The 26443-nt window shown below is 49.4% G+C and overlaps 2 protein-coding genes across 3 annotated transcripts; one reads left to right on the forward strand and one right to left on the reverse strand.

Moving 5' to 3' along the window:
* Positions 1-313: 313 nt before the first annotated feature.
* Positions 314-13248, reverse strand: CRYBB1 (crystallin beta B1). Of its 2 annotated transcripts, none has more exons than XM_082355068.1 (6): positions 12999-13248; positions 11106-11295; positions 9179-9297; positions 5292-5424; positions 2603-2745; positions 314-682 (listed from the first exon to the last, which is right to left on the reverse strand). In XM_082355068.1, the coding sequence occupies exons 2-6, from the start codon at positions 11274-11276 to the stop codon at positions 499-501; spliced, it is 750 nt and encodes a 249-aa protein (XP_082211194.1). In that variant the 5' UTR covers positions 11277-11295; positions 12999-13248; the 3' UTR covers positions 314-498. The 2 variants fall into 2 exon arrangements, with proteins under 2 accessions (XP_082211194.1, XP_082211193.1); XM_082355067.1 differs by having other exon boundaries at positions 11106-11314.
* On the forward strand, positions 9325-24654 carry CRYBA4 (crystallin beta A4). The gene is made up of 6 exons (XM_082355069.1): positions 9325-10967; positions 17452-17502; positions 18160-18278; positions 19165-19306; positions 21211-21353; positions 22946-24654. The coding sequence occupies exons 1-6, from the start codon at positions 10956-10958 to the stop codon at positions 23091-23093; spliced, it is 615 nt and encodes a 204-aa protein (XP_082211195.1). The 5' UTR covers positions 9325-10955; the 3' UTR covers positions 23094-24654.
* The last annotated feature ends 1789 nt before the right edge of the window (positions 24655-26443 follow it).

Below are 26443 nucleotides of genomic sequence, written 5' to 3' on the forward strand. Positions count from 1 at the left end.
CACACAATATTATTTATTTAAATAAAAATATTAAGTAACTAACAAAACAGGTGGTAAGCAGAGAAGGCAAAGATCAGGAGAGTGGTACCTGAAGGAGTAGAATTTGAAAACACAGATTTGTTTAAGAGCGCGGCTCTGGAACCAGACTGCCTGGGTTCAGATTTTGACTTGACACCTGTGCGACCTTGGGCAAGTCACTTTCCCTCTCTGAGCCTCAATGTCCTCACTTGTTAAATAGGAATAATTATATAATACCGGCCTCCTAGCGTAGTCCAAAATATACACTAAGAGAATGTAAAGAACTTAGCAGTGCTCACTGTTTTGATTATTATTATAATTATCAAGACAGAGGAAGTCACATGCCAGCAATGACAGGGGACCTTGAGGCATCCCTCTGTTCACAGACCCAGGAGACATTTTGGCTTCAGGAACTTTTATTTGCATGGGGAAGATGAGCCTCCGGAAGGGTGGGCCACGAGAGAAGAGTGGTGTGTAGACTCACTTGGGGGGCTCAGCAGCCAGCGCGGGGAAGCAGCCTTCACGGTGCCACTGTCTGTCACGCAGGCGGCGCACAGCCTGCATCTGTGGCTGGAAGGCTCCCCACTCATTCCAGTGCCGGAAGTCACCAGGCTCCAGGAGATACTGGTACCCGCGGTAGCCAGGATACTGATAGCCGACCCAGCTGGTAGGAAAGCGAGGACAGCGTGGAGATGGTTAGCCTCACTACCTGGCACTTGGACCCCCACCTGGACCAGTCAGTTCTCCATCCATCCATCCATCCCTGCAGTCTGCTCTCCATCCCTCACCTGTGAGGGTTTGGGCTTGGGTTCACCGGGGGCTCCTCTGTCCTGGCTTTGCCCCTTCCTGCTGACTTCCTGCTGGCTTTGGCCAGTGATCTCACCTCTCTGACAGATCTCAGTTTTCTCCTCTAGAAAGTGGGGATGGTCATGGGAGCTGGTTTATTAGGGTGTTTGGGGGCCAAATGGGAAAATGCATCTAAAGTACTTACTAAGTGGGTTACATGTACATGGTAGGGAGACTGATACACATCCCACTGAAAGTGGTGACCCAGAGCTCAGAGAACAGGATAAAAGGGGGTGAAGATAGGGCTTGGGGACTGGTTAGCAATGAGGCAGATAAGAAGGGGGAGTTTTGTTTCAAAAAATGGTTTCCTTTGTATGAAAGTGAATTTGCGTGTAGTGGTTGGGAACACACATTCTGGTATCGTATATAATTGGTTCAAATCCTAGCTCTGCCATTTACTAGATAGATGACTTATCAGAACACCAGCTTGCTACCTGTGAAGTGGGCATGATGACATACCTGCCTCATTGGTGTGTTGTAAAGACTCAATAACTATTCATTGAAAAAGTAGTTAGTGCAGTGCTTGGTCCACAGTAAGCACTTAATACCAGTTATTATCCATGATTTATTTCTAATTCTGTCCTTGCCTCTGCTGGGAGGGTCTTTCCAGGCCTCTCCCAGACCCTCTGCCCATCTTTCAAAGTCTGATTTAAGTTCCAGCCTTGCCAGATAAGCCTCGGACCCGCCCTCCACTCCAGCACACATACCCCGGTCCCAGAAACCTTCCTTCCTCCTCTGACCTCCTGTGGGGACCATCTCTTAACTATTATTGTTGGACATCATCTCACAGGTGTACTGACATCTCCCTGCTAGACTGAGTAAGCCCCCCTGAAGGCAGGAACTGGCCCTTCTTCATCTCTGCCTCCCCCAGTGTGCTGAGCGCAGAGCCTGGCTCCCAAGCAATGTCTAGTAAATTTCCGATTGCTTGAATGCAGGGATACTGGGTTTCAGGGAAGGAGAAAAGAGCAAGAAAAAGGTCAGGGCCCTGACAGTGTTACAGGAGCTCAGAAAGGGTCTGGGGTGGAGAGGCAGACACCTTACATTTGCCTAGAGGAGACCAGGGGTGTCTGGCATGGTTGTTTGGAGGCAGGGGGATGGATAAAGTGACCTCCTTCGGGTATCCGGCCCTTCCCTGTGTTCTCATGGACATGGGGCTCTGTTTTGAAAGCTTCAAATCCTGAGAGTTCAGAGCAGAAGGAGTCCTTCGGAATAAGGAGTCTGCTGAGCCCATTGCATAGATGGCAACACTGAGTCACAGAGAGAGCATGTGGCTCACCCAGGTCCCACAGCGCATCAGTGATGGGGTTAAGGCCCTTTCATTACACAGTCTCACCTCTCAGATGTCATTCTACTCATGCCCCCAGAGGCTCCGATTTCCCTGAATATTCCCTTTCCCTAGACACATCCAGACTCATCTACTCACGTCAACTCTGCCCCTTGTACTTAATTATTCCTCCAACCCAAATACAGGGTTAGAAGCCCCTATTCGCTCCATCTTCCCACTTTTTAGAACAACTTGCTAGGTCTGTTTACATTGACATGTAGTTCGTCAACAAATGACTCCACTCCCCAGAGGGATGAAGCTCTCTTTGTGGAATCCCAGCCACTGGCACAGAGAGAATTTAGGAGGAGCCGGAGCCTTTCCTGTATGTCTGATGTCACATCCTGTAAGGGGAACGGCGTCCGAATCTGTCTGAGCTTGAAGCAGGGGATGAGGGCCCGCAGGAGGGACGCTTACGTTCCGCTGGCGACCTTCACACTGCCCACACGGTCACAGAAGCCGTAGACCCAGAGACTGGGCACATCGTCCTCCTGGATCTCCATGGTGTTGCCTTTGAAGTTGGCACCTTCATACAGGCAGAGCTTGTGCTCCTGGGCGTCCTGGGGAAGGAGAGACTGGGTCAGGGCTGTGAAGTATGAATGGGGCAAAGAGAAGTGACTTAGCAGGGCCTTCTGGGTATGGAAAGAGAGAGCGGAGTCTGCTCAGGCCACCATGGGACTCGCCCAGGATTGCAGTTGTCCAGCCTCGAAGCGCCCTCCTCATCTGGGAAAAGGGGGCGTCAGCCTCTACTTCCTGGAGTTAATCCATACAGAGCACTTAGCATGATGTCTGGCATACATACACCAAGTGCTCCAGGCAAATTTATTATTTTTATGATGATGATCAGGGATGCAGAGGCTCAGAGAAGTCAAGGTTCTTGATCAATGTCACACAGCCAGCGAAGGGCAGAACCTTCCAGAGAAGCATTTCATTCCTCCCATCCCATCTTGCACCCTGTTCCCTTCCACTCCCTCTGCTGCAGCCACAATGGCCCTATTTTAGTTCCTTGGTCCCACCCACTCCATGTTCATTCCTGGAACTCTTCCCTAACTGCTCCCTGGGAGGCTGTTCACATGGCTGACTCAGTTCCCATCCTTTGCAAGCTGTCTCTCCTGATCACCCCTGACCACTCCCAACCCCTCTTTCCCAGCATCAGAGCCCTGGTTTCCTCTTCCCCTCTGCTAGCGCACTGCATGGCCTCCGTGCAGCCCGTGCAACAGTTGTTCGCCGTGACAGATTGATTTTTGTGATTAGGTTTTCAGTAGCTGCCTCCCACGAGGGCAGGGACCTTGCCTCTCCCAAGCACAGCTGCACACCCAGAGCCTATGACACAGCCTGGCAGAAACACATCAGTGTGTTTGTGGTTGAATGAATGACTGTAGGTGGAAGATGGTGGAGACAGAGATCCCCCTAACTTCCCAGGAGAGAGGGCTGGAAAGGAGTCAGGGAACCAGCTGGCAGGGAGTTGGAGCCACCCAGGTGTGAGAGGAGATGGGCCACATTAGGCTGGTGGCAGGGATACAGAGGAGGAATTAGACCAGTGGCGCTCAGCCCTGGCTACCCAGAGACTACCTAGGAGGCACGAAAAGATATCAGTGCCTGCGACTTAGCCCCAGAGATGTGGATTTAATTGGTCTGGGGTGGGGTCCAGGCACTGGGAATTTTTTCTTTTTTCTTTTTTTTAATATTTTACTTTTATTAGAGTATAGCTGATTTACAATGTTGTGTTAGTTTCAGGTATTCAGTTATACATACATATATTCACTCTTTTTTAGATTCTTTTCTCATATAGGTTATCACAGAAGAGTGGGTAGAGTTCCCTGTGCTACACAGTAGGTCCCCGTCAGTCAACTATCTTATATATAGTAGTGTGCGTGTGTCCATCCCAAGCTCCTGATTTTTCCCTCCCCCTCGGGGATTTTTTTCTAATAATATATTTTATTTAAGCAAATGTGTCTAAATTATGATGATTTCAATATGTAGCCAACATGGCAATATTAATGAGGTATTTTACGTTCTTATTCTTCTTTTTTACTATGTATTCAAAGCCTGGCATGTATGTTACACACCTCCATTCAGACTAGCCAAGATTCAAGTGTTTAATAGCCATATATGGCTACTATATTGGACAGCAAGGCTCTAGAAGCTACTGGAAATGCCCTAGCTGATCGCTCTTCCAAACAAGGTCCGTTGACACAGACTGCCTTATAAGGACCATTGACTGAGAGATTTCTACGAATTCTTGCAAAGGGTCCATTATTAAGGCTGATAATTCAGCCTCAATTTGAGAAAAACACTAGGAATGATCGGAATGGATAATCCATTAAGATAAGTTTGGTGATGCCAAAACAGCTGGCTGTGGGCACGTGATAGCCTCAGATGGACATGCATGAAAACTCTTCAAGAAAATTCCCATCTCAGAAGGCAAAAGTTGGTTACCATCAGACACTAACATTGGTGAGTGAAGATGTGGCTGGTTCATGAATCGTCATCAACATAATTCTAGAGAAAACCTGTGACTGGCTTGGAGATAACTCCACCTATTTTGGCTTCGAGTCTTCTTGAAGTTATGCTACTTACTTTAGTTAAACATTATAAAGGGGCTAATTCAGTATATAGTCTTATCATAAGGATAAGGTGCCTTTCATGGTGCCTTTCTACAATATCCCTCTTTTCAGCTATCACACGAGCTTCAACCTGCATGTCTGATGATTTGGATGGACCTTGGGATTTTTCGAAGCTCCCCAGGGGTGTCTAATGTGCAGTCAGCAATTAGAAACATTCCACAAAGAGAGTCAAGGAAGATAACAACTGGGAATTCAGTCTACTCTTGATAGCAGCAGAGAAGGAAGAAACTAGGTTCCATTTGCCCTGGGCTCCTAGTAGGAGCTGGACACACGATGAGTGTATCAGGGATGCCTTATGAATCGTTGAGCACAAGAGCCATTGCCCTTGGACAACTCAGAGGTCGCTGCGCCTCCCTGCCCACCATTCCTTCTTTATTTTTCTTGCTCACCTGACTCCTCTGCTCTCCTGGCCATCAGACCTCACGCTTGCTCCTGCCCTGCCGCACTAATCCCCCAGGCCTGGTCCAGGAGCCACTCACCATCCTGATGGGCCGGAAGGACATGAGCCGGTCGCTGCGGTAGCTGCTGGACCATGTGTCCCATCGCGGGTACTCGCCCTTCTCCAGGATGAACATCTCCCCCCGGAAGTTGGACTGCTCAAAGGCAACCCAGCTGGACATGAGAGAGATGGGGAGGGCAGGGGTAGTCAGGAGGGGCAAAGGCAGAGAGGAGAGGAATCGTTAGCAGAAGCCCCTCCCTCCACTTGCCTTCCAATCTTCCCCTTGCAAGGCAGCCCCAAGGCCGGTGGGTTTGATCCCAGGCTATGCCACTGACTGGCTGTGTGACCACAGGCAAGTTGCTTCACTTCTCTGAGCCTCGGTTTCCTCATCTAATACGCCTATTTTCTTGAAGTTGGTGAAGGATTAAATGAGACAATCTGTGTAATTATACGAGCAAAATGTTTCCCCAGATGTAAGATTTACACATAATTTAAGTATTATAAGGACTTGGGAGAAATAACACATAAGAAGACATTTTTTAAAAAACGAATTCCAGCTAGGAGGAAGTCTTTGTTGGATACTAATGTGTCTTTAACACTTACTAATCTCTCTTTGTAGCAAAGGAAGAACAGGCCACCAGCCCAGAGCCTTGAGCAGGCTATTATACTGTGTTCATTGTATAAATTTGTTTATGGATACCTTTTACTTATAGCAGATGATATTAGCTGTCCGTTTGTGAAAGTGATGCAAAGGTTCTTTTGATATATGTTTACTTGTGTCAAAAAAGGGTCATTTAAAATGAAATATATTAAATAAATAATAGTCCTGGAGGTACGGGGGTAGGGGAAAATTGATACAGGTGCTTGAATCATCTGTATTTTTGGTAAAGACTGGCCTGGCATACAGAAGACAGTAATCAGTATGAGGGCAGTGGGAGGGAAATGATAGTAATACTCACCTCTCAGATACCTAGGAGAATTAAATGTGATTGTACATATGCAGGTGTTCAGTTCTCTAAAAGGACTAACTAAGCTTGATGTCAGATGGGGGCTTTCTCAGTGCAGCCTGATTGAGGATGGCAGTGAGCTTGTGTTAGAGGGACTGGGGATTCTGGGGGAGATAAGATGATCCCCATTTCATAGATGAGAAGGCTGAGACTACGGAGCCCCTTGAACTTTGCTCTCTATGTGTTCAGGAGTTCTGAGGGAACATGAGAGGGCTGAGGGGTCACTGACATTAGTCTTATCTCCCTGGGAGCTGCTGGCACCTTCCTCTACCCAGAAGGAGATGGGGCAGATGGGGGGGATGGGCTACCACCACAGACTGAAACAGAATGTGTCCCAGGAGCCTCAAGTCTTGTCTGAGGAATGCGCCAACCCACACTGGAGTGACAGAATTGAAGATGCAGACTTATTCTTCCAGAATAGGGGTGAATCTGCCTCAGTCCTCCCTGGTCTAGAGTAGAGGAGAAGAGGGAGGGAGGGAGGGAGGGAGGGAGGAAGGAAGGAAAGAAGGAAGGAAGGGAGGGAGGGAGTGAGGTTGAATGGATGGGTAGATAAGTGGATGGACAGGCGGATGGGTAGCTGGATAGATGGATAGATGGCTGGGTCTCTGGATGAGTGTATTGATGGATGGATGCATGATGGAGAATGGATGGATGGAGGGAGGGGTAAATAGAGGGATAAAGAAATGGGTGGAGAATGAATGGACAAATGGATGGATGGATGGGTTGATCTACAGATGGATGAACGGGTGGATGGGAAGGGAGTCTTGGAAGATGGTGCCTTGTAGGAGTTAAGAACATAGACTTTGGAAACAGATGGACCTGAGTTCTAATCCCAGTTCATCATTTATTTTCTGTGTGACTTTCGGCAAGTCACCTAAACTCATTAAGCCCCCGTAAAGGAGAAGAAATGATTGCATCTACCTTGTCAGGAGGTTATGAGAGTCTAAAAGAGAAAGCACAATCAGTAATATCTTTCATGACTAAAGAGGAAGGGAAGCTGCTGGAGATCTGAGCTTATGGAAAGACAGACACTGATGTGGTCCTGCCACCCTGCCACCCTCCCCCAAAACTGTCTTATTCAGGAGTCATAATGCCCAGTGAGGACCTGTTATATGAGTGAGGAATTGTCAATATTTATTTCAGTGCCTTTTCTCATGTCCTAGGTTCATTTGAGTCTTACAAGCAAGGAGAGAGGTAGGGCAGGAATCTTAATTCCCAGATATGGAAATTGAGGCTCAGAGGGGCTAAGTCACTGGTCTAAAGTCACATGATGGTGTCAGGTGTCAGTTGAGGCCTCCGAGGTTTCAGGCAGGCATGCCTCCCCTCCCCATCTATGTGAGGGCACACCTCTCCTCCCCTCCCCCTGCCCACCTCATACCCTCATTTTTTTTTTTTTCCACCACTGTTTTTCCCATGACCCTGCTGGTCCTGACACAGACCCAGGGCCCTGGAACACAGGATCTTTTCTCTCCCATCAGGTGCAGTCCCAGAGCACACACCAAAGGCCAGCTGCATCTTTGTCTGAGGAGACATCCTCTGGGTTTGAGTCACAGACAATGAAAAAAGCCTGAAAACCCAAACTGGCCACATCCGGCAGCTTCTGCTCCCTGCTGGGCAGTCTGAGGGTGGGGCTGAGGTTACCAGCCTACCCTAGCCCAGGGTAACTTGGCTAAACTCACAGGGCAACGGGGAGGGTAAATAATCCTCACTGCCACCTGCCATGTTTGGGCACCCCCAAAGTGCCAGGCCCATGCTGCATTATCACCTTCAGACCTTAGAATAATCCAGTGGAGGGTAGTGGGGACCATTACTCTGCCCATTTCGGAGATGAGGAAACTGAGGCTTGGACACTGAACAAGGCAAACAGGAGAGCTGGGACTCAAACCCAGACCTGTCTGACCTCAAAGCTTATCTCTGCTCTTTGTATGCTGGGTGTACAGGCTGATCATACTCCTTGAGGGCTTTTTTGCTGGAGAGACAAGAGGCAAGGGGGCCCTGTGGGTCTTACCCAGGGGCTGGCCCTGCGCCCTGAGCTTAGTGCACAGGGGCTGAAATTGGTGCAGCCACTGTGTCCAAGGGACAATTATTCTTGTTTTATATGGGGGTCACTAAGGCCCAGAGAAGCCCATAGAGTTAGGGGCAGGCTGTGGAGCATGGTGATTAAAGCTCTAGAGATGAAACTGATCAACCTGAGTTGAACCCAAGCTCTACCATTTACCACTAGGTGACTTTGGCCAAGGGACTTAACCTCTCTGAGCCTCAGTTTCCTCATCTGTCAAATGGGAATAAGAATCGCCCCTACCTCATACAGCACTGTAGGATCATCTAGGTAAAGCCCCCAGTCAGTGCCTGGCACTAATGAGTACTCAACAGATGCTTATTATTACCTTTAAGGCTGCTTGATGCCCAGGAGAGGGGACAGCTAATGGACACCTGGCTCTTTGGCCTCCTCCTGCCATCAGTGATGGGCAGGGTTCCTTCTATAGCAGAAAAAACATCTCTCTGGAGCCTGGAATCATGACTTACTGTCAGTGTGACCTTATGCCAATCAAATCACCTCTCAGAGTCTCAGTTTCCTCACCTGTAAAATGGGAAGGAGAATCATACCTCTCTTTCCTCCCTCTTGGGTTTGAAAGAAGTACTGGAAATAATATACAGTTGGTCCCAGTATCCATGCATCCTTCATCTGTGGATATGGAGGTTCGGCTGAACTACGGGGACTTGAGCATCCGAGGATTTTGGTATCCACTGGGTATCCTGGAACCAATCCACCTCGGGTACTGAGGGATGACTCTATGTGTCTCTAATAGCTCGGTGATAGGCATGGAGTGGAGCGGGTGGCCAGCAAATGGCAGCTACGGTCGTTTTCTCATTACTTTACTAGGGCTGTGGGAGTGCCCTTCCACTGCCCAACACTCACGGTCCTGAGGTGACAATGAGGCTGCGCACTCGGTCGAAGCCGCGGTCTCCCAGGTTCAAGCACTCCCCGGAGAATTCCACCCGCCGGCCCTGGAAGTTCTCCTGCTCAAAGACCACCAGCTGCAGGAGAGAAGCCCCCATGCCAAGGGGGCAGAGTGAGCAGGGAGTACCTCCAAACTGGAGAGGCTCCAGGTCAAATACGCATTAAGTACCTATGTAAATAAGAGCAGGCTGTGCCCAGATCATACGAGAGTTTGCCATGAGCCAAGGTCTGTGAACTTAATATCTGTACCATCTTTGGGAACTGATGGATCTTCCTTCCAGGCCTTTATCTGTGCTCTTCCTCCTGTCTGGAATGCCTTCTTCATCACATATCCCCATCCTGGAGCTCATGTCCCCTGTCCTGTTCTAGGCTCAGATGTCACCTCCTCCAGGAAGCCCTCCCTGATACCCTCTCCCTGGTGAGCTTGGTTGAGTGCCCCCCCCCCCCACCACTGTGCTCAGCCCATCAGCAGCACAAGTAACACACTACACAGTCACTGCTGCTTTGCTTCTGGGTATCTCTATGCACCCCTCTCCGGTTTCACTCAACCCTTCCAAAGACCAATGGGGCGGATCCATTTCTTTATCTCTAAGCCCCAGCCCCTGCCACAGAGCTGATGCTCAGGAAACATTCACCAGTCTACCCACCAAACCATAGGGGAGGCCAGAAGCAGGGGCCCCTGTGTAAACGTGGGCTAATCCCCTCCTCTCACTAAGCATCCAATTTTGGTTTTTATCTGTTTGTTGTCCCAAGTTGGGAAAACGTTGCCATTCACTTGAACCGAGGCAAGTGGGTGCCTTCTCTTGAGCCTCAGTTTCTCCAGCTGTAAAAGGGAGAGAGGTTCACATACCCTTGACCCAGCCCTTCCACTCCTACACTTATCTGCCCAAGAGAAACTCTTGCAGGTGACATGGCTAAGAACATCCTGACCAAGCCGTTCACGACAGCAAAGCTACCAATCACCCAGGAGTGACAATCACACTCTGAAATATCACACAGCAACCAAAACGAATGACCCACAGCAATGCACAACAGTATCAGTGACTATTAGAAATCTCATAGGAAGTAAAAAGAAATCTCATAGGAAGAAAAAAGAAAAACGAAAAATCCAGAAAGATTACATACGGTATATTTCAGTAAGTTAAAAACAAATAAAATACACATATATACTTTTAAAGGAACAATGCATCAAAGTACATAAAAAAGCAAGCAAGCTGATGGTGGACGGGGTGAGGATGGCAGTTGCCTCGCGTAGGGGAGGAGGGAGGTGGGCTCACGGGACGGTGGGGGGCGGGTAGGGGGCTGGAGGGGTGGGAACGGAGTGGGGCGGGAACACTTTGAAATTAGTTTGAGGATGTTTACCAAGTCCTGGCTTTTCACACAAGTGGTGGGTTTGCAGGTGCGTATTGTATTATTAAAAATTAAATTGAAATTAACTATTAAATAAGCGACTACATAAATAAAAGCTGGCCAGGGGTGGACTGCATGACAGCCTGTCATGAACCAAGGGTGGTGAAATGACCCAGTTCCGTGCACCCGAGGTTGAAACCCAACCCAACCCAATCCGAGGGGACCGGATGCCTCGCTTTCCAGGAGCCCTTTCAGCCTGACCGACCGCTTGGAACACTTTTCAAGAGGGTCTGAGGCCGGCCTTCTGCCCTGGAGGACCTCCTGGGACAGCCGTTTCCTGCTGCTAAACCAGCCCGCTTTCTCTCCTTCTCCATCTGTTTCTTGCATGCGACAAACTGTAAGCAGGTGCAAGCCGGTTGGGCAGAGTGGCGGGGAGGGGAGCGGAGGAGGGGGAGGAAGAGGGAGGGGAGGGGTAAGGGGCGGAGGGAGAGGAAGCGCGGGGTGGAGACCAGCCGCCCCGCCCCCCGGTCCTCACCTTGTAGTTCCCGGGAGGCAGGTCCCCTTTGGCAGCGGGCACCCGCTGGGCTGGGGCCTGGGCGGGGCCGGAGCCTGGGGCTGATCCTGGGGGCGGGGCCCCCTTCTCCTTCCCATCAGGCCCTGGGTTCACCGCAGCTGTGGCCGAGGCCTTGGCCGCTGGCTGAGACATGGTTCCCAGCTGCAAAAGTCTGTAAAGAACCCTTCGGCCTGGGTTCAGTCAGGGATGGCACCCCCAAGCTGTCTCCCCGGCTCTCATCCCCCATCACCCTGTGTGCTCAGGCTTCTCCGAATTCATCTAGTCTGTTTCTCCTTCTAAAACAGAAGCCTGGAAGTTTTCTGTCCCCATCTCCCTTTGCCGTCAAGGATTTCCTGTCTGGGGACCACTCATCCCTGTATGCTTTTCTCCAGGCTTCAGACCCTGCCGGTGCTTCCACCAGCCGTGTCCTCGCTGTCCCCCTGCTATGTCCTTCCTCTGCACCCCCGGAGTCACTTATCATGCTTCTCAACACTTATCATGCTTCTTGGCTTGGGCAACCTCAACTTGGCTCAGCAGATTCATAACAAGAAGTCCCGTTTGGGAAAGCCTAAGGGAGGCCAGGCTCTGTTACATTCATGAATGAACGCATCCTTCCCTCACCGTAACCTCTTATCTCCTCTGAGCAATCTGAGGCTCAGAGAGAGGGGTGTGACCTGCCCAAGGCCACATAGCTACTAAGTGGTAGGACTCCAATTTCAGTGCAAGCAGACAAACCCAGCAACTGGGCTTTGCCATTTACTTATTCTGATTGATTCATCCTTCCATCCCCAGCACCTGGCTCAGCACCTGGCACACAGGAGATGCTCAATTAACATCTATTCAGAGATTGCATGAATGCATGTTCCTCTCTCCTTTCCCAGTCAAACTGCTGCCTCTGGCACTGCCTGGGAACGGGTGTGTGGGTGCAGACACAGGCCTGGGACTGGGGCGTAAAGGAGGCTCCAGGAGGACGTGTTTAGCCCATGGCAGGGTTCTAAAAGGAGGCTGTGGCTGTGTAGGCTTTGGGTGGAGAGGACTTTGGTCAGTTCCAGTGGTTCCTCATTACTTTGGGGTCATGGACGCCTTTGAGTGTTTGAAGAACGCCTTGTCCTTGTCCCCAGGGAAAAAAAATGCCCCCTTTAATTTTGGAGACAATTTCCAGGAGGCTCCAGAACCCCCTGATGGCGCAGATCAGCAAGACCCTCTGGCAGTGGATTCCTGAACACTTTCCATAAGAAAGAGCTGGTTGGGGCAAGCAGATCCCTCCCTGCGTCTCCCCCTGAGAAAGACTGTGGTGACTCTGGGGTGCTCTGCCCACAATGGGCAAGGCCACACATCTGGGCCACATCTGTGGCTTCCAGGCGCTTGCTTACCCCCACCCTGACCCCGGCCAAGTCAGTCTATGAATCAACATTCCCCTCGGCTGGTAGCTGGGTTCCTTCCTTTCTGGAGATGTGCTCATTCCTTCAGTATTCTCTCTCTCCCCTCCCCCTCCCTCCCCGCCCCGCCTCCTCCCTTCCCCTCCCCCTCCCTCTTGCTGCCTTCCTGTTTATTTCTGTTTTTAACTTCTCTCTCTCTCTGCCTATGCTTCTGTCTCTCTGTTTCTCTCCCCAATATCTTGCTCTCTTTATACCTCTGCATCTCTCTCTCTATCTGTTCTTTGTCTTTCTTTTCCTCCCTCCCTCTCTTCCTCTCTCTGCCTGTCTCTATTTTTATCTTTTCTCTCTCTCTTTCTCTCTCTCTCTGCCTTTCTCCTGATTACTCCGTCTCCCTGACTCTCTTCTGTTCCTGCTCTCTCTGCCTCCCCCTCTCTCTGCCTCTGTCCTCTCTCCTCCCCTCCCCTGGGGCTCTTAGCTGCCGTGGGTCCCCTCTTACCTGGGGCCCTGCTACTTCCTGCTGGAGGGCAGGCAGGAGGGCAGGCTGGTGCAGTGGGTGACAGGGGCCGACCCCCCATTTTATAGTCTGGCAGACACCAGACCCTGTGGTCTGTGGCACAAAGGGGGAGCTGGCTCAGCAGGCCCCAGGCAGAGAGTCAGGGGCCTCAGAGCCCCGACCCTGCCCGGTTCCTGCGAAGAGAAGCACTTTCCATTGTGAGCCCGGCAGGCACAGCAGAAACCCTGGCCGGTAGCCACATCGCCGGGCCTCTGCCCAGCCCCTGCCCGGATGCCGCTCTCACAAACCCCAGCCGGGGATGGGCCCACAGCGTCCCCGCTGGCTGCCAATCCTGGGGCAGGGAAAGGGGGAGCCCCCAGAAGGTAGGGGATCTGGGTTTGAGTCCAGGCTCAGCCACTCTGCACTCTGGCAAATATTTGGCAAGTCTCTATCCCTCGGGGCCTCTGTGTCTGCAGTTACCAGTGGCACAGGTATCCCTATGGGGTGCTGCACGGGAAAGAAGGGGACCGTGAGTAGCGCTAAATGCGTTACGCCTGCCATCTGGTCAGTTCCCAGGACAACCCACCTTATTTGGCACTTTCATTATACCCATTTGGCAGATGAGCAAAACTAGGGTACAGAGAGGTCAGAGTCAGGAACTGGCCCGGGTAAGGGGGAGCTAGGGAAACCAGGTCGGGAGAGAGAAATAGGGAGACAGATTGGGAGAAGTGGAGAGCGACAGAGAAAGAGAGATGATGGAGATGGACATACAGAGGGGCAGATGGACGGTGATGGGGATAGAGACAGACAGAGAGAGAGAGAGACAGATGTCAGGTAGAGCAATAAAGAGTCAGAGCAATGGAACAGATGCCAGAAGTCACATCATTCAATCCCCCCATGTCACAAATGGAGAAACCGAGGCCCGGGTAGAACAATGGACTTCAACAAGGTCACACAGGGCGAACTCATAGTAGAGCCAGGGCTGGAGGGACCCAGGGGCGCTGCTGGGCCAGGCCAGCCTGCAGTCTGACTCCCTGGCCCCAGGTGGTGGTGGGGCAGGGAGAAGGGGATTCTGCATAGGTTTTTGCTTCTTCTATGGGGGTCCAGGAACTCAGATTCCCCGCGGAGCCCAGCTGCGCCTTGAGGTCACCGTGGCCTGGGGCCAGCTCTGCCTTCTGCCCTTCCACCCCCGCCTCACTTCCTGGCCTCCCCCTCAGCCTTTCATCCTGGGCCAAGGCCTGGGAGGGGGCCAGCGACCGCAGGATGGGGCAGCCACTGTAATGGGGGCCAAGATGCCTGTGGTAGGGGCCACCCACAGGTCTGGGTTTCAAGGTCAAGATGTCTGGGGCAGTTCCATGATCCCCGTGGTAATGGGCTGCCAGCCAAACAGTGGGGGCAGAGGTAGGGGGTGCACGGCCCCATGCTGGATGGCTCCACTGGGAGCATTTGACTGACGTGGCTCCTATAATCCTCATTATGATGGTGGGGACTCTGAGATTAATCCTCTTTGCAGATGAGGAAACCGAGGCAAATCCCTTTCCCCTCTTTCAGCCTGTTTCCTCATCTGTAAAATGGAATTGGGAGTCACATCTTTTTTTTTAAGTTTTTTTTTTTTTTGATGTGGACCATTTTTTTAAAAGTCTTTATTGAATTTGTTACAATATTGTTTCTGTTTTATTTATTTATTTATTATTTATTTATTTTGCTTTTTGGCCACGAGGCATGTGGGATCTTAGCTCCCCGATCAGGGATCGAACCCACACCCCCTGCATTGGAAGGCGAAGTCTGAACCTCTGAACCGCCAGGGAAGTCCCAGTCACATCTTTTTAACTCCTGAACCCAAGCTCTTAAAAACGATGCCCTCCTGTATTTAAGAGTAATCATGTTCCCCAGCTTTACTGAAATATAAATGACACACAACATAGTGTAAGTGTAAGGTGTGCCATATGTTGATTTGATACATTTACAAATTGCAAAATGATTGCTACCTCCATCCCATCACATAGTTACCATTTATTTTGTTGTGGGGAAAACATGTGAGATCTGGTCTCTAAGCAATATTCAAGTATATGATACATATTAGCTATAATCACCATGTTGTACATTAGGTCCCCAAACTTGTTATTCTTATAACTGGAAGTTTATACCCTTTGAGCACCATCTCCCTGTTTCCCCCACCCCCCAGCCCCTGGCAGCCACCATTTTACTCTCCACTTCTCTGATTTTGTCTTTTTAAGATGCCATATGTAAGTGAAATCATACAGTATTTGTCTTTCTCTGTCTGACTTATTTCACTTAGCATAATGCCCTCGAGGTCTATCCATGCTGTCACAAATGGCAGGATTTCCTTCTTTTTCAAGGCTGAATAATATTCCATTATATCTATATACCACCTCTTCTTTATCCACTCATCCATTGATGGATAATTAGGTTATTTTCACTTCTTGGCTATTGTGAATAATGCTGTAACAAACATGGGAGTGCAGATGTGTCAATAGTAGTTTTTTTTTATTAGCAATGATGACGACAATGATGATGGAGACACATGATGAATGTTATGTTCCAGGCGAAGTTCCGGAACAGCAATTGCTGTTCATGTGTAATTCACACTTACCCTCACAATATCCCTATCTCTTACGCTAAACCCAATTTACCTTGTTATACCCATTTTACATATGAGGAAACTGAGGCTCAGAGAGATTAAGTAACATACTCAAGGTTACCCAGCCAGCAAGAGTGGGACACAACCCCGGGCAGTCTGGCTACAGAGCCTACATTCTTAGGCTTTAATCTTCATGGCAACCTAATATTAAAGTTATGCATTTGATAGGGCTACATTTAACCCTCCCAGGAGGGAACTAATATTGCCATTTTAAGTGCCATGAGCTGACATTGGACATCCTCCAGGTCACCCAGAGCGATCTGGTTTCCAGCCATGCTCTTTCCCATGCTGTGAAAGGCCCCTCTTAGGCCAACTCAGAGGGTGGGAGTGTGGGGAGAGGGCGCACAAAGCGAATTCTACAAACCCTGGATATTCAGCAGGTGCGGTACAGTTTGCAAAGCATGTTCACACCCACCAACTCCTTCATTCTGCCCACAGAGCCCTCTGGACTCCTCTCTGAGCTTTGTGGGCCCTGGAGGCCCTGGCCCAGCCACCTTTCCTGCCTGTGTCCCTCTGCTCTCCTTCAGGGTCCCAGAACTCCAGCACCATCAGGCCACCAGCCCCATATTCCTACCTCTGCAGCTTTGCCTAGCAAAAGCATTTCCTTCCATCTCACTTTGTACAAATCCTCCTCACCCTTTAGAGCCTAGTTTCAATGCCACCTCCACCATGAAGCCTACCCTGATTGCCCCCACCGGAAGAGGAAGGGACCTGGGAGGGGGAAACGTATAGGCATTTGTTGAATGTCTGTTCCAGGCATGTTACATAATCTCACACCAGCCCTGTGATATAGCTTATTCTTGTCCCATTTTCCAGGAAGAAGTAGGGGAAACGACCTGCCCCAGGTCACACAGCTAGGAAGGACGAGGTTTTTAGATTCTGTGTCTACCGCTCGTTATCCTTCTCCAGTCAGGAGTCCCATGGAGCTGATTAAGGCGGACCTTCCTCCTCTTGCCTTCTTCATGGGTAATCCCTGACTGGGGGCAACCTGACCTTTCCCTCCCAGCCGAAGCCAATGCTGCTGACACCTCTCTATTGGAGTTCCAGCCAGGGCTGGCTTTTGTTCCCGTCACTCACTTGCTGAGTCAGGGCTCTGTCCCCCAGGGGCCCTCTCTCTTCCCTGCCTATAAGAGCCTGACCTCCGCTGGTGCGAGGTCTGGCATGTTCTCTGGGTCCATCTCGGTAAGTCCCAGGCTCGGAGAAGGGGTGGGATCTGAGCTCTGGGTGAGCATCCTGGGAGGGAGGGGAGCCCAGGTCCCCAGTCCTGGGGACATCACTGTGCCATCCTGAATAACATCCTCATCCTAACCAACACATCCTAACTAGGATCCAGACATCAAGACCAGTACCTGCAACCCCCATTTAAAAGCCGAATTATTCCTGCAATCCTGTTGCCTCAACTTCCACTATTAGAGTTCTGTTTTTGGGTCAGATGCTGTCTTTGGGAGGCCCTCTTAAGCTGAGCACCTTGGTTCTTGCCTGGGGTGAAACATCCGCCCACCAGCAGCCACGGAAAATTTCCCACAGTGAGCAGATAAAACAATACAGAGCAGGGCTTAGAGGAATGGGACCCAGAATGGGTACATTTTGAGATAGCGGTAGGATGGAAGAAAAGGAGATGGTATTGGTCACAGATGGAAAGGGTAGGAGAGGGACAGGCCAAAGCTGCACTTTGCCCCCAACCTCAGGCACATCTGGACCCCATCTGGATCCCAATCAGCCCAAACTAGACTTCAGCCTCAAGGAGGGGAGCAGAGTCAGGGCAGAAGCTTATCACGTTCTTCTCTTGTGTAGGAAACAAGCAACATGTCTCTGCAGTGCACCAAGTCAGCGGGACACTGGAAGGTAGGAGGAGGCATGGGAGGGGGGCGATGTCTGGGAAGTGGGAGGGCACAGGTCGAACCCAGGTCCTGGGGACCACCGCCCCCACCTTCATTGAATCCCCACCTCACCCCTGGTGGGCGGTAATGAGGGCCCATTTCACAGAGGATGCAATCAAGGCTCCAAGAGGGAGAGGGTCTTGCCCAAGTTCACACACTGGGGTCTTGATTTGAACTTGTGTCTTATGGTCCCAAATTCAACAGTCTCTCTGGCAGAGATGGCAAACTGGTAATTGCACATAGTCTCTGGGCATGATTTCTTTGACTTCCTCTGTGTTAGAAAAGAAAAAAAAAAAAAAACACGCAAGCTTTGAATTTGTCATCAGCCTTTGAAAACATGGAAGGTCCACAGAAAAGTCCAGATATAGGGGTTGTCTTGGGAAATTGAACAGTTGGTCGCATTATCATGTGGCAACAGTAGGTGGCGCTGAGCAGACGCCACCCACTTCCACAGGGCCTGTGCTCCTGTGTTCTCAGCCCTCACGCTCCTTTCCTGGCCCCTGGAGGCATCTGAGTTTGCAAACCCTGCTTTACCTGATCTGCCCCACCCTGAGTCCTGGGGTGAAGCCCTAACCCCTCACGGGACTCTGATGCACGTCTCCACCTTTTCTCTCCGGCATAGATCGTGGTGTGGGATGAGGAGGGCTTCCAAGGCCGGCGGCATGAGTTCACAGCTGAGTGCCCCAGTGTGCTGGAGCTTGGTTTTGAGACTGTGCGATCTTTGAAAGTGCTGAGTGGAGCGTGAGTCCAGGGGGGTTGGAATCAGGGTGGGGGAGACAGGAAGTGATCTAGAGAGGGGTGCTGGGACTTTTAGATGTTCTAGGTGTTATCTTCCCAGGCTCTAACTGTACCGGTGTGCCTTCCTTGGGTTTGAGATGCTGGGAAGTGTGCAGGATGGCAGTGTAAGGTTGTGCAGGTTGTGCACTGCTCAAATGTAAGGGGTGCCATTCACACAGAGCCTTCCCACTGGATGAGGCAGCCCTGCGGGGGCAGACCTTTAAAACCCAGTGTTGGGTCTGAAATGTCCCTCTTAGGGACAAATCAAAAGCCAATATCACTCACCAAAAGTAGAAGGTAACTATAACTAAATATAGTAAAAAAAAAATAATACTAGCATTTCGTAGTTGAACATTGTTGCCTGACTGAGGCTCTGAGCATGAGATATGTTTTGTTAAGAGAGAGAGAGAGAGATTAATGAGATGGCCAAGGCTTAAGTCAGCATGTGGTCAAGCCTCATCTACATGGCCTAGAGGGACACATGCAAGAGTGCCAGGTACCTGCACGGAGCCGGTCCCCTACCTACAGGATGCACAGCGAGGCAGTGGGCTACTAGGTCTAGATTGGACTTCTCCATGTCGACAGGTTGGATGTTCGGGGCCGGGTAATTCTGTGCTGGGGGGCTGTCCTGTGCATTGGAAGATGTTTAGCAGCGTCCCTGGCCTCCACTCACTAAATGCCAGCTGCAAAACCCTCTGCTCCCTTCTCCCAGCATGACGACTCAAAATGCCTGCAGACATTGTTAAATGCCTCCTTGGGGGACAAAGTCACCCCTGCGTGATAACCACTGGTCTAGAACTCAGGGTGGGGGGCCTCTTAACCTCTTGTACTCTCTACCCTCTGTCCGCAGGTGGGTGGGTTTTGAGCACGCCGGTTTCCAAGGGCAGCAGTATGTGCTGGAGCGGGGTGAGTACCCGTCCTGGGATGCCTGGAGTGGCAACACGTCCTACCCCGCCGAGAGGCTCACCTCCTTCCGGCCCGTGGCCTGCGCTGTGAGTCCTGCCACTGCCTGGGCCTGGGGGGGCCTGAGCCCCTCCAGTGGGGGTTTGGGAACCAGATGTCCCAGAGTTCAAATTCTCATGTCACTGCTTCAAGCTGTGTGAGGTGGCAGTCCCTCCCCTGAGCCTCAGTCTCTTCATCTTGAAATGGGGCCATAGTACCTATGTTGTGGGGTAAAAGGATGTACGTATAGCATCTGGACAGAGCCCTCCATAAACATTCTGCCCATTGCAACTTTGGTTATAATATGAGCTCCTCCGTGTTTTGTGTCCTTCTTTTCATGACTGAGGGATAGTGGGAAAGGCTGGGTGCCAGAGATGGCAGGGCAAGTGAGGAAGAAGCGTTCTATTTCTTGTTCCTAATTCATTATCAGTGTTCTTGATTTTATATTTTTGCTACTGTTAGAGTATGGGTGGAGGTGGGCATTATTACTCCCATCTTACAGATGAAAAAACTGAGGCTTGGAAAGGTGTACTTTTTTCCCTTCAAAAACAACTTTTATGGGTTTTAAATCACATATGGCACACATATTTATCACCTAAAGTTCAGGGGAAAACGTGATATGGCCGAATAAGAAAATAAAAGTCAATTATACCCACACCTCTGAGACAGAAGCTCACTGTTATCAGTGCTGGAGATTTCCTTGGTCTTATATGCTACCCACAGATTATACCTGCAGTGATTGATATCAGTATCTATGTCTAGATCTGTATATCCATCTATATCTATATATCTATACATGCATATCACTCAGTTATAAAAATTGAATCATAACAAACCTAAAGTTTGGAAACCAGCTTTTCTCTCTCTGCAAGTATATCACAATCACCCTCCCAGATGATTAAATCTCACCTATGGCATCATTTTCCATAGCGCCCCAGTATATCATTTGGTGAATGTTCATTTGTTTCACAAACGGCCCAGGCGTTGCGCCAATACGCGGACTCGGAAGGACTCTCACAGACGCAATCCTTGACTTTACCCAGTTTACAACTTCTGGTTTCATTTAGTTCTCAAAACAATCCTGAAAAGCAGATGTGGTTAGTTTCATTTTAGAGATGCGGAAACTGGCTCAGAAATGCTGTGTGACGTGTTTTTGTTTTTTTAAAAATAAATGTATTTATTTATTTATTTTTGGCTGCGTTGGGTCTTTGTCGCTGCGCGCGGGCTTTCTCTAGTTGCGGCGAGCAGGGGCTGCTCTTCGTTGCGGTGCGCGGGCTTCTCATTGCGGTGGCTTCTCTTGTTGCAGAGCACGGGCTCTAGGCGCTCGGGCTTCAGTAGTTGTGGCACGCGGGCTCAGTAGTTGTGGCTCGCGGGCTCTAGAGCGCAGGCTCAGTAGTTGTGGCACATGGGCTTAGTTGCTCCGTGGCATGTGGGATCTTCCCGGACCAGAGCTCGAACCCGTGTCCCCTGCATTGGCAGGAGGATTCTTAACCACTGCACCACCAGGGAAGTCCCCATACTTTTTTTCTTTAGATGATTACGCTCAGTCAGCTGCTAAGTGGAGAGTCAGAATTCGAACCCAGATCTCCACACCCTTCTCTTAACTGTAGTGCAATATCCCAGTGTACCATCTGATCCCCTGTTATCGGGTATTCAGGTTGTTTTTTTCCCTTCTCTTCCCTCTTCCCTTCCCTCCCCCACCCCCTCCTGTTATCAACAAGGCTTCTTTTTTCCTTGATTATCTTCTTTGTGTAAATTTCTGAAACAGGAATTTCTGGAAGGACAAGCAGTACACCTCTTGTAAGGTTTCTGGTGCCTGTTGCCTTACTGTCCTTCCAGAAAGTTTCAAGGAAGGCTGATTTTGGAGACAAGAACAGGGGTGTAGGGGCCAGCAGAGGCTCCTGGGTTTCCGACTGAGGACCTGATGCTCTGACTCTGTTCCCTGTACCTGCAGAACCACCGCGACTCGAGGCTGACCATCTTTGAGCAAGAGAACTTCCTGGGCAAGAAAGGAGAGCTGAGCGACGACTATCCCTCCCTCCAGGCCATGGGCTGGGATGGCAATGAAGTGGGCTCCTTCCACGTCCACTCGGGGGCGTAAGTGGATGCAAGGCTCTGCTTGGCAGGGACAGAGAGGATGTTGAGAGGGATGGGAACACCTCCTGTGAAAACAGTATGCTGGGGACTTTGGGGATCTGATGCCCACATTCCAGAGGAGGATACTGAGGCACAGGGAACTATCAGGCAAAGTTTCTGGGATTGCAAGTAGTGGACACCCAGATCACACTGATATTAAGCTTAAAGTTTATTTATTGGCCCCTGTAACTAGCTTCAGGCACAGCTGGATCCAGCTGCGACAGTAGGGATCTGTCTTTCTCCCCCTCTTGCTCTGCCTGCCTCACTGTGGCTATATTATTAGGCAAGCTCTTCCCATGTGAAGATAAGATGGCAGTTTCATCCTTATATTCCAGCCAGCCCCAGGGAAAGAGAGTGTCTTTTTCTCAGTGATTCCACAAAAGGTTCCAGGAAAGGCTCTCATTGGTCCAGCTTGGGTCACGGGCTCAACTCTAAACCAATCACCATGCCCACAGGAATGGGGTGCTCTGGTTGGCTAGACCTGGTCACATGCTCATTGCTAGAGTGAGGATTTTCCCACACTGACTGAGGCAGGTGGATGTGACAGGGTCTGTCACCAGAAGAGGAGACGATGGATGCCCAGGAGTAAACAAACAGATGTGGGTTAAGCAACGTGCTCCACATCCAACAGCAGGTAGGTAACTGAATCCAGCTTCAAGCCCAGGACGCACGGACCCTTCCCACCCTTTTCACGCAGGGGATGGCTGAGGTGTGAGATCCTCAGTTATATAGGATATGAGAGTCACCTTCTGAGGTACCCCTTGGCTCCTGGCTGGCAGGGGCAAAGGTGGGAGGTAGGGTTACTTTATTTTTTTAATTTTCTCGGGAAGCACCAGAGGATCTTGTTTCAGAGTAGGATGGACCTCTTGGGATTCTTGAGTCCACTTCCCTCTCACAGAAAGGGAAAGGGAAGCTCAGAAAACGAGACACCAATCCTTATCTAGTCCTGAACAATGCAGGGGTCGATGAATCGAAAGAATAGCCTTTTCCTTGGAAGTACCCCTGAATAAGGCAGGAGGGGGAAAGAATAAGACTCCCCGCTTCTTCCTCCCTCTGTCCTTTCCTTCCTTCCTTCCTCCCTCCCTCCCTTTCTTCATCAAATATTTATTGAGCTCCTCTGTGCTGGGCATCATGTTAGGCACTAGATAAGAATGAACCAGGCACACACACCCCTACACCCAGGAGCTTCCTGTTGGCAGAGGAGCCTGACATTTTTACAAATCACCTGTTAATTACCTAATTACATGAGTGCTACAAAGGCACAGTAGGGGACTGTCAGGCGGCCCTGATGAAGTGATGACTGAGCTGAGACCTGAAGGATAAATCCAACTTAACCAGGCAAAGAAGGGTTGGAATGGTGTTACTGGCAGAGGGAACAGCGTGATCAAAAGGGCCCAGTGGTGGGGAGAGCAGGGCACACTCTGGGCAGGAATGCCAGGGAAGGAAGTCCAGGATGGCTGGAGTGTGTTTGCAGCATGGGGTCCCCTTGTCCCTGTCTTGATCACCATGCTGGTGCCTCTTCAGGGTAACAGTCTGCCTCTTCCCTTTTCCAGCTGGGTTGGCTCCCAGTTTCCTGGCTACCGAGGTTTTCAGTATGTGCTGGAGTGTGATCACCACTCAGGCGACTACAAGCATTTCCGGGAGTGGGGCTCTCACGCCCAGACCTTCCAGGTGCAGAGCATCAGGAGGATCCAGCAGTGAGCAGGCGGGCCAGCGCTGAGCAGTGAACGTGTGCTTGTCTGGAACAGAGGCGCTTTGGAGGCTGTTACATGCTCTCTCCTCTGCCCCCCCCGTAACCCGTACGACCCCAGCACCCATGTGGGCCAGTCCATGCACAGTCAGCACGAAAAACTAAAAGTAATAAAAAAAAAAAAAAAAAAAGGTCTAGGGTTAGCCTGTGGTTTTCAATTGCATTAATCCCTTCAAAGAACCAACTTTTAGCTTTGTTGATTCTTCTCTATCATTTGTGTTTTATTTTAGTGAGCTTTGCTCTCATCCTTAGCGTTTCCTTTCTTCTGTTTACTTTGGGTTTACTTTATTCTTCTTTTTTCCAGCTTTTAAAGGTAGACTCTTGGGTCATTAATTTTGGCCCCTCTTTTCTTTCCCCCCAGTATAGTCGTTGAGAGCCATAAATTTCCCTGCCAGTACTACATTAGCTGCTTCCCAGAAATTTTGACTTGATGTGTTTTCATTATCATTCAGTTTGATATTTTCTAGTCTCCCTTGATTTTTTTCTTTGACCCATGGGTTAAAGGTGTGGTATATAAATATTTATTTTCTAGATATTTTATTGGGATTTTCTAGATATTTTACTGTCATTGATTTGTTATTCAAGTCCATTGTGGTCAGAGAGCATACTCAAGACTTCAATATTCTAAGGAATGGAAACTCATTTTATGGCCCAGCTTATGGTCTATTTTTGATAGACTTGAAAACTGTTTAAATCCTGCAGTTGTTAGCTACAGTAAGTCCTCTACATACAAACCTTCAAGTTGCAAACTTTCAAAGATGCGAACGTGCGTTCATATGTCCAATCACATCAGTTAGTTCACGTGTCTGGCGTACATTGTTACATGCGTGCATCCTCTACAAGTGGTTGTGCTTCTGTATACTTTACTGTACAGTACTGTATAGAGTACAGTAGTACAGTATCTTTATTTTAAGCCTAGGATGTCCAGAAGCAAGAGTAAAAGCAGCGGTATATAGCTGATTGTATTAGTTGGGTACCTAGGCTAACTTTGTGGGACTTACGAACAAATTGGACTCACGAACACACTTTCGGAACGGAACTCGTTCGTATGTAGGGGGCTTACTATATAGTGTTCTATAAATGTTGATTAAGTTGAGTTGGTTCACAATGTTGGTTAAATTTTTCTATATCCTTGCCAATTTTTTAAAAAGTCAGTTTTTCATCAATCACTCAGAGGGGGCTGTTAGTATCTCCTACTATGATTTGGCTTTATCTGCCTCTCCCTTTAGTTTTGTCCAGTTTTGCTTCCTGATTGGTTTTTTGCTTCAAGAATTTTGATGCTCTGTTATTAGGTGCACATATATTTATCATTGCTGTCTTCCTGATAAATTGTCCCAAGCTTGTGTTTTTTAAAGCCATGCATGGAGGGAGCCAGTTCTCTCCCCTAAAGCTTCTCACATTCCTTTTCTTTCTCCCCAGTTCTTTCTCACACATACTACCCTGGAGTCTCATTTAACATCTTCCACCTTAAAAGTTTTTAAAACAAAGAAATAAACTCCTATTCCATTTGCAGCCTGAGTGGCAAGATCTACACATACATTCCCCACCCCCACCCTTCCTTACTCTCTCTCCTGGTTCTGTACATATAGATTGTCTTAATAATCATAAGCCATCTGGCTATTTTTCTAGACACTCTTCCTCTGTCATAAGTAAGTCTGATAGAATCAGGAAGGGGTGGGGTTCTGAACAGCCGGCTGGAAAAGATAACATTATCTGGCTCAGGAAGGGGAGGGAAGTGTTTGGGAACATTTGCACTTCAGTAATTTTTAACCCCTCTTTGTGGCATCCCATTCATTCAAACGATCATTTGCTTGGGACCTACTGTGCGCCAGGCCCTGGGAAATGGTAAACAAGATACACAAAGTCCTTTCTCTCATTCAGTTGGATGGGGAAGACAGACAAGTCTACAGTGGACTATAGTATCCTGTGATACGTGCTGTGCTGGGGAAGCACGGGTTGGTAGGGTAGATAAGAATGGGCCTGGGGCAGGTGATAGGAGAGGGATGGGGAGGCAGTTCTTCCTTGGAGTTTGTCTCTACTCAGACCTCTCCTCTTAACTCCATACCTGAATATCAACTGCCTCCTTGACACCTCCGAGTGGATGTCTAATGCACATCTCAAACAGAATCCATCCAAAACCAAAGCTACACTTTTCCAGCTGTCTGGGCCAAACCTTTGGAATAATCCAAAAACTCTCACACCCACAATCCAATCCATTGGCAAATCGTGATGTCTGCACCTTCAAAATGTAACAGAACCCAATCCCTTATCACCATCCCCGTTGTTCCCACCCTGGTCCAAGCCATCCTCCCGTCTCTCCTCCTCAGTCTCCCTGGTCCCACCTTTGCCTCTGAACAACCTGTTCTCCACCCAGCAGCCAGAGTGGTCCTGTTAAAAATGTAAGGCAGATCTTCGCTCCCCTGCTCAAAACCCTCCCACTCTTCCCATTCCACTCCAAGAACAAAACAAAACATTTCCTAGTCCTACAAGGCTGGCCATCATTTGCCTCCCCTGTGGTCTCTCTGACCTCATGTCCCCATAGCGATGCTTCTTTAAACATCCAAGGTGTATTCGTTCGCTATGTTTGCCAAGACCAAATAGCACAGACTGGATGGCTTCAACAACAGAAATTTACTTTCTCACAGTTCTGGAGTCTAGAAGTTCAAGATCAACATGCCATCAGGGTTGGTTTCTGGTAAGAGCTCTCGCCTTGGCTTGCAGACGGCCACCTTCTCCCTGTGTCCTCACGTGGCCTTGCCTCTGTGCTTCAACCCCTGGTGCTTCTTTCTCTTTTTATAAGGACCCCAGTCCTCTTGGATTAGGGCCCCACCCTAAAAGCCTAACTTAACTACCTCTTAAAAGACCTTTTCTCCAAATACCCTTATATTCTGAGGTATTGGGGGTTGGACGTCAACTTGTGAATTTTGGGAGGAAACACTTCAGTCCATAACACCAGGTTTATTCCTGCCTGAGGTTTTTGATTCTTGCTGTTCCCTGTTCCCTCAGACATTTCCCACCAGTCCTTTCACTTAGAATCAGGGATTCATAGACTGTCAGACCTAGAAGGAAACTTCTAGATCAAGTCTAGTGTTTCTCAAGCTTTTTTTCATTATTGCCACCCTCCGGAGTCTTTTTAGACATTGTTTTCCAAACTGCCACCCCTCTCCTCCATGGAATTTTAATACCACCGATATAATGTATGTCCGTGTATGTCCAATATGTGTATCTGTGCTTTATACATAAAAAGAATAAGGTTTGGGGGGTTTCTTTGGTTTGTTTGCTCCTCAAGAACCAATTTTTG

The sequence above is a fragment of the Balaenoptera borealis genome, assembly GCF_965194805.1.
Source record: "Balaenoptera borealis genome assembly, chromosome: 14".
Taxonomy (NCBI): domain Eukaryota; kingdom Metazoa; phylum Chordata; class Mammalia; order Artiodactyla; family Balaenopteridae; genus Balaenoptera; species Balaenoptera borealis.